At 33.3% G+C, this 13,315-nt stretch overlaps 1 protein-coding gene across 1 annotated transcript; it reads left to right on the top strand.

The window, feature by feature from the left end:
• The first annotated feature begins 5,332 nt into the window (after nucleotides 1-5,332).
• LOC114190944 (PH, RCC1 and FYVE domains-containing protein 1-like) lies at nucleotides 5,333-13,139 on the top strand. The gene is made up of 9 exons (XM_028080034.2): nucleotides 5,333-5,862; nucleotides 6,825-6,911; nucleotides 8,100-8,189; nucleotides 8,330-8,416; nucleotides 8,518-8,637; nucleotides 9,127-11,226; nucleotides 11,379-11,525; nucleotides 11,614-12,149; nucleotides 12,611-13,139. The coding sequence occupies exons 1-9, from the start codon at nucleotides 5,815-5,817 to the stop codon at nucleotides 12,756-12,758; spliced, it is 3,363 nt and encodes a 1,120-aa protein (XP_027935835.1). The 5' UTR covers nucleotides 5,333-5,814; the 3' UTR covers nucleotides 12,759-13,139.
• Nucleotides 13,140-13,315: the final 176 nt, after the last annotated feature.

Below are 13,315 nucleotides of genomic sequence, written 5' to 3'. Positions count from 1 at the left end.
AGCTACGGTGACAGTGTTATTCAATAATATAATATATATATATATATATATATATATATATATATATATTATTCTCTGTTATTAAATAAATATATAAATGGAGTAATAAGGTGGCTTGGTTTGTTAGATGTAAGTGAAGGAAGAAAAGATTGTGGTTCAAATCTTATGAATAATTTAGAAAGAAGAGTTAAAGAGGTTGTAGATTTAATTTTTTATAAACAAAAACATTTGCCAACATGAGTGTATATATGTGTGGCAGGTCTTTAACGTCTAGCGTAAAGTATTAATAAAAAATACTTAATTAAGTTAATTTTTTAAAAATTGATATTTGATTGAAAAAAAAAAGTGAGAATCTAGTTGTAACTTTTTAACCAAAATCAAAATCAAATGAGTAGTTAAGTCAAATATTTATTATTAAATATTTATTGCAATTTTATTTTTGTGTACATATTTTAGTGAATGACTTGTGTGATCCGATATTTATATTTTACTTAATGATTATTTAATATATGTAGATACAAAACGTCCTCTTATTTATTAGTGTAAATACAGACGCGATAGTTTGAATATGCATGATATTATATTAATAGTTGATGATATTGTAATGTTATTAAGTTAATAAACAAAATAAATTTATATTTATAAAAATAAAGTGAAATGTAAGGAGAAAATATGAGAAAATAACTATTAATGAATAGGAAAGAAAAAAAAAAGAAATGAGATAAATAAATAATTTTATAAAAACTTATAAAAGTAACAGTTAATTTTTAAAATTTTAATAAATAATTATATCGTAGAGGATAAAGTTAAAATTATGAAATATAGATAGAAAAGAATGAATCATCTCTTTATATATAGTTATAGATAAAAAATGATAACAATATATGAAAATTGATCAATGACATCCACCGGTTGGAAATTAAATTGATTATGCGAATCCGACATGCCTCAATTTGAAAGAAAAATAATTATCATGAAAATGCATCAATGACTTGCATCAGTTTGCAAAAAAATATCAATAGTAAGAGCCTTTCGATACCACACGTTGATTTGAAAAGAAATCAATAGTAAGATTGATTAATGGCATGCATCAACTTAAAAGAAGTATTTATATTAGAAATCGATCAATGACGTCCATTGATTTGGAAAAAATAAATATCATATGAAAAAAAAAAATCTAAACTACGAATTAGTCAAAGTTGAAATATACTATGCCACATCGAGTGTGGCTTGAATTCATTGAAAATATACGTCGGGAGGCACCGAATAAAATAAAAATGTTTTCAATAGATAAGAGTGTGAGATTGAAGGAAAGAAAAAAATTTACAATTGATAATAGAATTTTTTTTATGCCATATTTTGGTATTTTTATAGAGAATAAATATCAATGAGATACACGTTCAATATACATAAAATATTGACATCTTTTCCGATCCAAAACTTTGATTAAGATAATAAATTTTTGAGTTTTCTACCTTATAAGGTGCTCAACTTTCTTATTTTTATCCAAACACGTGCATGAAACTATTGTCAGGAAGATTTTTAATATAATGAATCCTCATATAAGATTCTTCATCCATATTGTATTTAGTCTCAATTTGTCACAAAGATGAACCATCGACTTTGATATTACTGATTGACATTTTGAGTAGAGAATTCATCAGGAAGATATGGTACAAATGAGACACAAATTCAATTCACATGAGAGATTGACACTACTTCTAACACAAAATTTTAAACAACGAATTTATGAGTTTTTTGTCTTATAATATGTTCAATTTTCTTATTTCTACGATTATATATACATGTAATAAGTTATGCATGTTAACATGACTAATTAATTGATTATGTATGTTAACATGATTGCTAATGCAAGTTTTTTTTTGTTTAAGGTTAAATATGTTTGTAATCTATAAATTTGGACACAAAATTAAAATTGGTCCATATCTCAAACATTGATACACATCCCGGAATTTTAAAATGAATGGATAAAGTCATTCTAACCCAATGATGTATTTTTTACGTGTTAAATGATGTTTTAGGTTTGCATGTGAAAGTGTCAACATTGTAAATATCTAAAATGTCAACGTGAAACATCTTTTAACAAGTCAAAATGTTTTAATACTATTGGGTTAAGATACTATATTTATTCATTTTTAGAGTTTGAGGATACACTATATATAATTTTGAGATATTAACAAATAATTTAAGGTAACATATTTAACCATTTAATTTAGAATTGGATATATTTTTAATTTCTAAACTTGAACGTAAAATTAGAATTTATCTTTGTCTCAAACTTTGATACATTCTGGTCTCCTAAATTTAAAAATTAAATAAATACAATATTTTTAACCTAATGATATTAATTTTTTTGAGATTGTTAAGCAATACTTCATGCTGATATTTGAGCTAAAATGTGTCAGAATGATATAAACAACTTAAACTTCAATAACAAGTGAAAACAATTTAATGTAATTGAGTTAGGATAATTATATTCATTTATTTCTAAAGTTTAATAATAAAAATATATCAAAGTTTGAGATAAAAATAAATTTCAATTTTTCATCAAATTTAAGAATTAAAAATATATTAAAGTTTCATTTAATTATATAATTAAGAAGGTTGGAATAAAGAATGAAATATAAGTTGATGTATATGCGGATGAGAGTGGGTTAGGTTTGGTCATTAATTAGAAGGACAAATCTTATTCAGAAGCAACACTTGCCATAGAATGTGCATTTGGTTTCACTCAAACACTACATTACATTCTCCTTCGTTACATCTTTCTATTCCCTCATATTGCAAACTCCCGCAAAAGCCGTCATCACCTTTTGCTTCTCTAATATTTTCTTTAATTCTTGTGTTTTTCCCCTAAAAAAAAAAAACTCTTTCATTTAAAAGATGAAAAAAGAGGAGGAGGAGTTTTAGGTAAAATGAAAAGGCATGAAAATAAGATTTATAGATATTGAAAAATAGGCCATTGAAATAAGATTCTCTTTTATTTTTTATTCATATTCAACAGAATAGAGTGTACAAATGGACTTATTTTTTTTGTTAAAGTTAATGATTTATGAATATATGTATAACACAATTAACTTATACTAGAGTTGTAAAAATAGGTAGTCCGGTCCGACTCGACTCGACCCACTACAAGTTGATCACTTAGTGAGCCAATCCAACCGGTTCAATCTGGCTCACCACAGGTTGGTGGGTTAAAATGGGTTGGCTCACGGACTCACTTAATTGAAAAAAAATACAATTTTTTATTTTTTCGGTCAAAACTAAATTATAATTCTAATTAAAATCTAAATAACTTTAATACAATCCAAATACAAACCAAAATCACAAAAATACAAATTATTTATGTGTTGGCTAAAAAAATAACTTAGCATGATCCAAATACAAATCCCAACTTAACAAAAAACACTTGTGTGACCTTTTATTTGTGGGTTGATGAACCCGTGGTGAGTCAAGTTCTAGGTGAGCCGGATAAAAAATCAGCTCGTATTTAAATTTGTAAAAAATTTTCAACCCAATCCGACCCAAACCCGTGGTGAGCCAGATTGACTCGCGGATTCCAACTTATTTTTATAGCTCTAACTTATACTATTTATTTATTTATTTATTTATGTTAGGTTATTTTATTATATCTAAGGGCGTGTTTGAATTTATGGGAAATCATCCAAATCAAATTACAATACATTATTAACTTTTAATTCTATAGCTCAATTTAATTTATTCACAAAAATTCAAACAAAACCTTTTTTTTCTTATTCTAGATGTTTAGTATAACACACTAATATATATTTTTGTCCTCTCTTTTTTCTCTTATGTGATACATTGATATGTCTGCCAGCCTAAAATGTAGTGTGTCTTTCTAAACAACTAAGTTATACCTGGTTTTTATTTTTATTTTTTTATTTTTATTATAGTTGTTCTGTTTCTAAATTATAACTAAAATGACTTTTTAATATCGAAAAATATTTTGTACACTGACAGGGTAAATAATTAAAGTTTTATTTATTGTTTGATTTCATAGCCTAAAAGCAAATGTGAATATGACAATAACCATTTAATTTTTTCCAAGATGTAATGACATATAAATATTGTCCTGGGTAGTGGATAAAAACTATAAGGAAATAATACAGAAAATTTAACACATTTTTTTTCGTAAGAAACTTATTTACTTTCCCCCTCGTTTTGAGTTAACTCCTCCAAAAGGCATAATATGCTCAATTAATAAGAAATATAATAATTTAAACATTCAAAGCTTTTTTCTTTTGTATATGACAACTTTAATTAATGATTACATTCTAATTAAAAAATATAATAATTATTCAATGTCATTTAGTTCTCACAGAGTGTACTTTTTAGGTTAAATATCTCAGCTATTAATAAAAAACATAATTAATTTTCATTAAAAGAGTACACACATTAAAAGGTAACTGATTTCCTCAGTAAAATAGATTCAGCATAAATAGAAATAGGTGATTGATGTAAATAATGCATAATTTTTTTTAAAGTCTTAAATTTATGGCACAAAAATGGAACAATTATTTCACTATATTTTAGATATTTTTAATTTTAATAAAATGTTTTGTATAAAGAAATAGCTCAGGGTAAATCTAGAAAAAAATGTCAGTAGCACCAATTTTTCTAACACAAATTATCAATTAAAATTCATGTAAATTTTATAACTCTTAAAATATACCTGCTAAATTTAAAATGAGACTCGTCATATTTAGTAAAATTTGCATATATTTTATCTTTTGAATAGAGACACAATCATGTTTCAAAATACTATTTAAGTTGAATAAACAAACGATAATTTTTCTTACTTTATGTTGAGACTATAATTTAAATTTAAATTTAATCAATCTTAGATGAATTGATTCGAGTGTTTTTGGTGGGTAATTTCATCTAACTGTACAATGCATTTTTTGCATAAAAAATAATTCATTTCCTTTTTTAGAGAAAAACCAAAACTCAAGTGAAGGGCCTTTTTGCCATTTTCACCTTCATTACAACCTTAACCAAACATTAATCTTTAATAACCCACCTTGTCCCCCGCCAAATTACCAAACCATCCTTCTTACCTACGTGCCTCTTTTCCAAACATAAAAAACAAACAAAAAATAAATAATTAAACCTTCATAATTAATTAGTTAATTTGTAATATTTTAATTAATTTTAAAAAATAGGAGTCAGGCTTTGGAAATGTCTTCTCATTTCTTTTCAGGAGAGTTTCTTTCTGCTTTTCCTTATTATTTAATTTAATATTCCCACATAATAAAGCGTTTGTTTTCAATTTTTTTTTTTTTTTTTCTTCTCATTCTTTCTTCTTCTTTTGACTAGTTGTACTTTTGCAGGGTCGGATACTCTCTCTCTCTCTCTAAAACTCTTTCTCCCTCCTCTGCCCCTCCACCCCTGCTTCGGCGACGACGCCGTAACCCGCATTCTTCGCCGGAGATTATCTTCAGGCTCCAAGAAACACCTCTTCTGACGTTCCAACTGAACCGGGTTGATCGAACCCGTTTGTTTCCTCACCCGGTCCAAGTCTTTGCATGAGTTGAAAAGTTTGCGTCTTTGACTTGGAACTGCGAATGGGGCTAGCGGGGTTTCGGGTTCTGTGAAAAGGAATAGATCCGCGAAGGTTTTTTGGCATTTTGAGTGAGAATAAGAAGTGGGTTTTTATTCTCAGAGAAAGTGAAGAGAGAGAAAGCGAGAGACTGAGGTCGAGGTTTATGATGTACGGAACTTTGTGCAGCGATCGCAGAGGGTGGTGGCGTTTCGGTGAATCTCTCACATGGAATGGCAGATCTTGTTAGCTACAGGAATGCCGACCGTGACATCGACCAAGTCAGTTACTTGTTTAATATCAAAGTTTTGTTTTTTGAGTTAAAGTTTGATTCTTGCTTTAAATGTTTGGTAGAATTTTGGAACTGTTTTTTATAAGGTTTCTTTTATTTTTGGGGAATGTGATGATTGTGATCAGGTGCGCGCGCGTGTGTGTTTCTTTGTTGGAAGTGATTGGGAAATAGTGGGAGGTGAGGGTGCAGGAGTGAAGACATGGTGATGGAATTTATGTATAGAGACTATTTTGTTATGGGGATGCTGGAATTGGGATGAGATTTTGATTAGAGATTTTATATTGTTATTGTTGTGAATTGGGTCTGTGATCCATTTAAAGAGGTTAAGTGGAATTTGGTTGATTAGTGATTTGTTGCTTTTTCAACTGCCATGGAATACGGGTGTCTTGAAGAGGAAAGATAAGGGATGTTTGTCTGTGTTGGAATTAACATATGAGACTCGGGGTATTGTGGCCGACTTGGTTTAGGTTGTTATCACCAATAGGAGGTAAGTGCCAATAGGGTAGATGTTTTAGTGATAAAAGTTTGATTCAGCACCTTATGAAAATGTCTTGGATAGTTTGATATGGGATATCGAAGTTTGCGTTAGTGTTGTTGTATTGGTTGTAGTAACGACATGGAATATGCCTAAATTAGTGTTTGTCTAGTGAAATTGAGCATCCGATTATTGCTGTTTGCTTGGACAATAATGATAGTGGTCCCAGATATATCTGTGGCCTGTACAATATTTTCAAACTATCAATCTGGGTTAAAGTATTAAGAAGGCTGAGAGAGATGTTTCTTGGAGAAACCTAATGTTGTAAATCATTGCTGGATATTTTATGAAACTTTTACAACATTTATGCAACAAGATGGCCTTGATCATTGTTGTTTCTCATTTCTCCAAAGTTTTTGTATTTTTTATGTAAATAATTGTTTGTATGTTCAATCTTTTACCTTTTCATTCTGCAGGCATTGATTGTTTTGAAAAAGGGTGCTCAACTACTTAAATATGGTCGTAAGGGAAGGCCTAAGTTTTGTCCGTTTAGACTTTCCAATGTAAGTTAAATGAAATCATTTCAGGAGTTAGTGAATTCTCAAATTTTCTTGCTTCATTAACTTTCTAGATTGGACTGTACTAAACTGTTTATATGCTCAATTCAAATTACTCTCTGAAAGATAGGGGCTTTGGCATGGTACCTGATGTTATATGAAAAATATTGTACCGAAAACCTGTTAATTTGTACTTGTAATACTTATCAGAACTGATATTATACAGTCAAGCTATTTTCATTTGCCCTGCTTACTAGAAATTGTGTATTCGCTTATGATTACGTTCATTGATACAAGTAGCTGCCTCCCAACTTACAATAAGGGAAGTGTTGTACCAATGATATCAAATGTCAATGGGCCAAACAAGACACTATTCTTCTATTGGATTAAAGTTTGTCATGCTATGATGTTTTGTGTTTCTGTGTTAACTGGGAGTGACTATTTATTTGTAATCTCTGACCAAGTATTACTGTAGGGCTGGCTCGTAATCTCTTCATGTCCATTTCTTTCCTTTCTTTTCATTGGTACTATGTGTTAGCTGTGTTTGATTCCATTATAATTAGATGGTTCAATTGGATGCCTTCTAGTATGTCATATAAAAAGGTTTGATTGGCCAAAATCCATACTTTCTTAAATCCAGAGGATTCTTTGGTTCATTCTCAGAGGAAGGTTGCAGGTCATTATTATTATTATTATTATTATTATTTTTCAATACTATTTCTATTTCCACAATATGGTAATTTAGCACAGTCCTTTTAGTTTCTAAAGCTATGAGTTCAAGAGTTTATGTGGTCCAATGGCAGTTTGTTGGTTTTTGTTGCCACATTCTGGGTTTGGTATAACCAGTTGAGATGATCAGTAGTTAACTGAAAGTGAATAAAACCTCAAATCTTTTTTGTTTGATTTAGATTGGATTTACCGACTTGTTACTCAAGTGGTATTGTTTCCTCACTCTGGTGCTAACTACCAACCGATAGTGATTTTGTAGCTTCAATATTGGACATATGTCTCTTTGCATGATGCATGCTATTACGGTCATATTTATGATTGTTGATAAGAAGGCCTATTTTCTGTTGGCTCCTTTGCTGTACTTTGTAGACTGTAAACTTAACAGACGTGTATATAGTAGGCTTGGTTTTGACACTAATTTGAGTTATTTCTAATTATACTTATTCAAATATCTGAAAACCACAGGATGAATTGTCTTTAATCTGGATATCAAGCAGTGGAGAAAGAAATCTGAAACTATCTTCTGTCTCAAGAATTATTCCTGGACAAAGAACTGTGAGATTTCTACAGTACTGTTTTATATCATACTGATGATGGCGTAGCATTCTTTATTAACTCAATGATATCCCAAAAGAAATTGTTATATAAATTGTTTCTCCTCTTCTATGTTATTAATTTGCCTTCTCTTCTGTCAGGCTGTTTTCCAAAGATTTCTGCGTCCTGAGAAGGATTATCTTTCTTTTTCACTTATTTATAACAACGGGAAGCGATCCCTTGATCTGGTTGGTGATGAATTTTGAAGTTTCTTGGATGACTACACCATTGTTTTGTTTCTATTTTCTGCATTTATCATTGTTATAAAATGTTTTATGTTGTGTTTCAGATTTGCAAGGATAAAGTTGAGGCAGAAGTGTGGATTACTGGTCTCAAGGCACTGATATCTTCCGGTCAAGGTGGGCGTTCCAAAATTGATGGATGGAGTGATGGAGGCCTCTATCTTGATGTAAAAATACCTACTTGTTGTCTTTTAATTGCCATTTTACTCGTGTCATGTTTCCTGTACTATGGTATACTGAGAAGGATAATAGATCATTGATCTTACTCTTGATCCAGTAGTGGTGTGTTTATCATTTTCATTGAAATAAATATTTTGGATGAATCATGGTAAGGGGAGCTCATTGGTTTTGTGCTTCAATAAAAGAATATAATTGTTTCCTCTAAGGATGGTTATCTTGATTCTATGGATTAGCTCTTATCCTGGAAAGATTATTCTGCAGTTTTGTAAAACAAAATGGCATTCACCGATGTTCTTCTTTGGACACAATTTAGGATTTGTTGATTATGGTATTTGGGAATTATGGACTGAAATATAAGTTTTCTAGAATGTATCTATTTTCCCTCATACTATTATTATTATTATACTGTATAATAGCTTCATTGGTAAAATACATGGACAGCTTCATATAATTCTTTCTGGCTCAATTATTTTCAGGACAGCAGAGATTTGACATCAAATAGTCCTAGTGAAAGTTCAGTTAGTGCTTCACGAGACATCAGTTCTCCTGACATTTCTGTTAGTCTGGCAAATACTTCTCCACAATCCTTTCACTCTGAAAATACTGTAAATTTTGATAGGTCACATGCACTATCAAACCCATCAAATATGCAAGTGAAAGGATCTAGTTCAGATGTTTTTCGTGTTAGTGTCTCAAGTGCCCCCAGTACATCTAGTCATGGGTCTGCTCCTGACGATTACGATGCTCTTGGGGATGTATACATATGGGGGGAGGTTATCTGTGAGAATGTTGTGAAAGTTGGCGCTGATAAAAGTGCTAGTTATTTCAGTCCAAGGACAGATATTCTCCTCCCCAGGCCACTGGAATCGAATGTGGTTTTAGATGTGCTTCAAATATCATGTGGTGTTAAGCATGCTGCTCTAGTCACAAGGCAGGGTGAACTTTTCACATGGGGTGAAGAATCTGGTGGACGCCTTGGCCATGGTGTTGGGAAGAATGTGATTCAACCTCGTCTAGTTGAGGCTATGACTTCTGCAACTGTTGATTTTGTTGCCTGTGGGGAGTTCCATACCTGTGCTGTTACGATGTTTGGGGAACTATATACATGGGGTGATGGTACTCATAATGCTGGGCTTCTTGGTCATGGCACTGATGTTAGTCATTGGATACCAAAGAGAATTGCAGGTCCGCTAGAGGGGCTTCAAGTTGCGTTAGTCACCTGTGGTCCATGGCATACAGCCTTGATAACCTCAACCGGTCAGCTCTTTACATTCGGTGATGGAACGTTTGGTGTCCTCGGCCATGGAGATAGGGAAAATGTTCCGTATCCAAGAGAAGTAGAATCCTTGTCTGGGTTGAGGACAATAGCTGTTGCATGTGGAGTGTGGCACACTGCAGCTGTTGTAGAGGTTATTGTGACTCAATCAAGTGCTAGTGTATCATCTGGTAAATTGTTTACCTGGGGTGATGGAGATAAAAATCGCCTCGGACATGGAGACAAGGATGCTCGGCTTGAACCAACTTGCGTACCTTCACTTATTGATTACAATTTTCATAGAATTGCTTGTGGGCACAGTTTGACAGTAGGGCTGACAACATCAGGTCAAGTTTTTACAATGGGAAGCACGGTTTATGGTCAGCTTGGGAATCCCCAGGCTGATGGAAAGCTGCCATGTTTGGTTGAAGACAAGCTTGCAGGAGAATCTGTTGAAGAAATTGCATGCGGGGCTTATCATGTTGCTGTTTTAACGTGCAAAAATGAGGTTTACACTTGGGGAAAGGGAGCAAATGGGAGATTGGGTCATGGAGATGTTGAAGATCGAAAAACACCAACTTTGGTCGAAGCCTTGAAAGATAGACATGTGAAATATATTGCCTGTGGTTCAAACTACTCTGCAGCCATATGCCTCCATAAGTGGGTATCCGGTGCTGAGCAGTCTCAGTGCTCTGCTTGCAGACAAGCGTTTGGGTTCACCAGAAAGAGGCACAACTGTTATAATTGTGGACTAGTGCACTGCCATTCGTGTAGTTCTCGAAAAGCATTAAGAGCTGCACTGGCTCCAAATCCTGGAAAACCATATCGCGTATGTGATTCGTGTTTTGTAAAATTGAACAAGGTTGCAGAATCAGGCAATAATAATCGGAGGAATGCTCTGCCTCGTTTGTCGGGTGAAAACAAGGACAGATTAGAGAAGTCTGACCTAAGATTAACCAAAACAGCTGTCCCTTCTAATATGGATTTGATAAAGCAGCTTGATAGCAAGGCAGCCAAACAGGGGAAGAAGGCTGATACATTCTCTCTGGTTCGCAACCCACAACCTCAATCTTTGCTACAGCTAAAAGATGTTGTCCTGTCTACAGCTGTTGATTTGAAACGAACGGCTCCAAGACCTGTTCTGACGCCATCTGGAGTGAGTTCCAGGTCTGTGTCTCCATTCTCTAGAAGACCAAGCCCCCCTCGTTCAGCTACACCTATTCCAACAACATCAGGGCTTTCCTTCTCAAAAAGTATTGCTGATAGCTTGAAGAAAACAAATGAACTTTTGAATCAGGAAGTATTGAAGTTACGTGCTCAGGTATATTATTCTTCCCCCATTTTTCTCATCTCAATCAAGTACAATTTTGCTTTGATAGCATAGATTTTGTCCTTTTAAAATTTTCTTCCCTGTTACTGGTTTGATATTTACTTGTTATGGTATCAAGAGAAATCTGACATAATTTTTGTTAGGTTGAGACCCTGAGACAGAGATGTGAAATGCAAGAATTAGAGCTTCAAAGGTCATCGAAAAAGACTCAGGAGGCTATGGCTCTGGCTGCTGAGGAATCTGCCAAATCTAAGGCTGCAAAAGAAGTTATAAAGTCACTTACAGCACAGGTTAAATTTGTTGGTTAATTTACTTCTCTTGGAGCTATTACTCCTCCATACTCATGCTTATCAACCTGCCACATTGTTTCCCTTTCAGCTCAAAGATCTGGCTGAGAGGCTTCCTCCCGGCGCTTATGATGCAGAGAACATCAGACCAGCTTACCTGCCAAATGGTATGGAGCCAAATGGAATTCACCATCCAGACGTAAACGGGGAGCGTCACGCCAGGGCCGAGTCAATCAGTGGCTCTAGTTTGGCTTCCATTGCAATTGAATCATCCCTGCCAAGCAGAACCGAAGGCACTCTGACCGGAAACTATGGAGCTAATCTTTACCAGCAAAACCGGGGATCTGTTATCCCTAATGGGACAGATGATTACCCAGATGTTAAATTGCCAAATGGCAGCAGCAGCATGATCCAGACAAGTGGTAGTACTGCATCAGATACTGTTGATGGTAGGGATTCTGGAAATTTTCAAGATGATGAGAGTGGTTTGAGATCAAGGAATGCCATAATACCTGCTAATAGTAGTCAAGTTGAGGCAGAATGGATTGAACAATACGAGCCTGGTGTTTATATAACACTCGTCGCCCTGCGTGATGGAACAAGAGATCTGAAAAGAGTGCGGTTCAGGTAATAGAAAAAATTCTCTTTGTTTCCTGGTTATGTTTATATTGTTCTACCATTATATGTGACCGCCAAGTGTAGACACCCTCCAATAGTATACCAGTGATAATTTTCAATATGGTGCTTGGGATTCAAAGACTTTGTATAGCTGTTAGGTTAATTTCTGGCTCTTGAAACACTAAGTGTGTGTTTGGTTTATCGTTTGGAAGCTCAAACCTAAGTTTGTTTTGCATTGAAAGTCACAGATGATGTTTGGTAAATCTTTGTTTTGTTTCATTGAGCTTCAAACATGGATTTCTTTCAAAGCAAAACTATAAAACTTTTCCGTTAGATGGTACTTTCTGTTTCATTCAACCAAATTTAATCCAAATACATACTAATACTCAATACATGATTGGTGTTTGTTTAAGGTAGAAGTTTTGATTAATTTGCTTATGTCTAACATGTTTGGTGGTGAATGTGTGCAGCCGGCGAAGATTCGGAGAGCACCAAGCTGAGACTTGGTGGTCGGAGAACCGCGATAGGGTATACGAAAGGTACAACGTTCGAAGCAGCGACAAATCTTCCGGCCAAGGGGCCCGTAGGGCGGATGGTGGTGGTTCACCTGTTTTATAATGTTAGGGAAATAGATGGAGGGAAGTTCTCCATTAACACTTTTTGTTGCAGTGAGGTTTGTAGGAATCAAAAATCAATATGAAGGAACCAGGCACCCCCTTTTGAGTTTTATTGTCTATCCTTTTTCTCTTCAAATCTTTTTGTTCCCTCTCAAGTGAAATGTCTTCCATTTTATTTGGGCAAGTGCCCTTTACATATATCAGTTGTATTGTAGTGTATATAAAATCATCAGTTCAGATAACCTTCCTATTTTCTTGGTTTTTTCTCCCTGTTCCACCTTTTTTCTTACCTCAATATGTATACCTCAGGAATAAAATTAATGCTTGCTGATATTTGTTGTAAATTATTATTTAATTATTTCTACAGCGAGTTCATTTTGTACTCCTTGTTGCATAATTGATTGTGACATAAAAGGGTTCCTGGTTAATATAAGTTTAATTTTCATGCTGTATAATAAATATATTATCAATTAATAACAGGCTCGTAAGAACGAAGTTTAAAATAATTATTATAAAAATAAAAAAAAAAACTAATCCTATTTAATATATCTTAATGAC

This window comes from Vigna unguiculata, chromosome 7 (assembly GCF_037176805.1).
Source record: "Vigna unguiculata cultivar grain cowpea cultivar isolate G323 ecotype 2 chromosome 7, ASM3717680v1, whole genome shotgun sequence".
NCBI classification, from domain to species: domain Eukaryota; kingdom Viridiplantae; phylum Streptophyta; class Magnoliopsida; order Fabales; family Fabaceae; genus Vigna; species Vigna unguiculata.
Note: the sequence above shows the minus strand (reverse complement) of the source record. Positions and strands in the feature narration are given on the sequence as shown.

Excerpts from the sequence above, each read along its gene's own strand:
- LOC114190944 (XM_028080034.2), top strand. The coding sequence starts at position 5,815 with ATGGCAGATCTTGTTAGCTACAGGAATGCCGACCGTGACATCGACCAA. Across the intron at positions 5,863-6,824 it reads CCGACCGTGACATCGACCAA|GCATTGATTGTTTTGAAAAA; the intron begins GTCAGTTACTTG and ends TTCATTCTGCAG. Across the intron at positions 11,526-11,613 it reads TAAAGTCACTTACAGCACAG|CTCAAAGATCTGGCTGAGAG; the intron begins GTTAAATTTGTT and ends TTTCCCTTTCAG.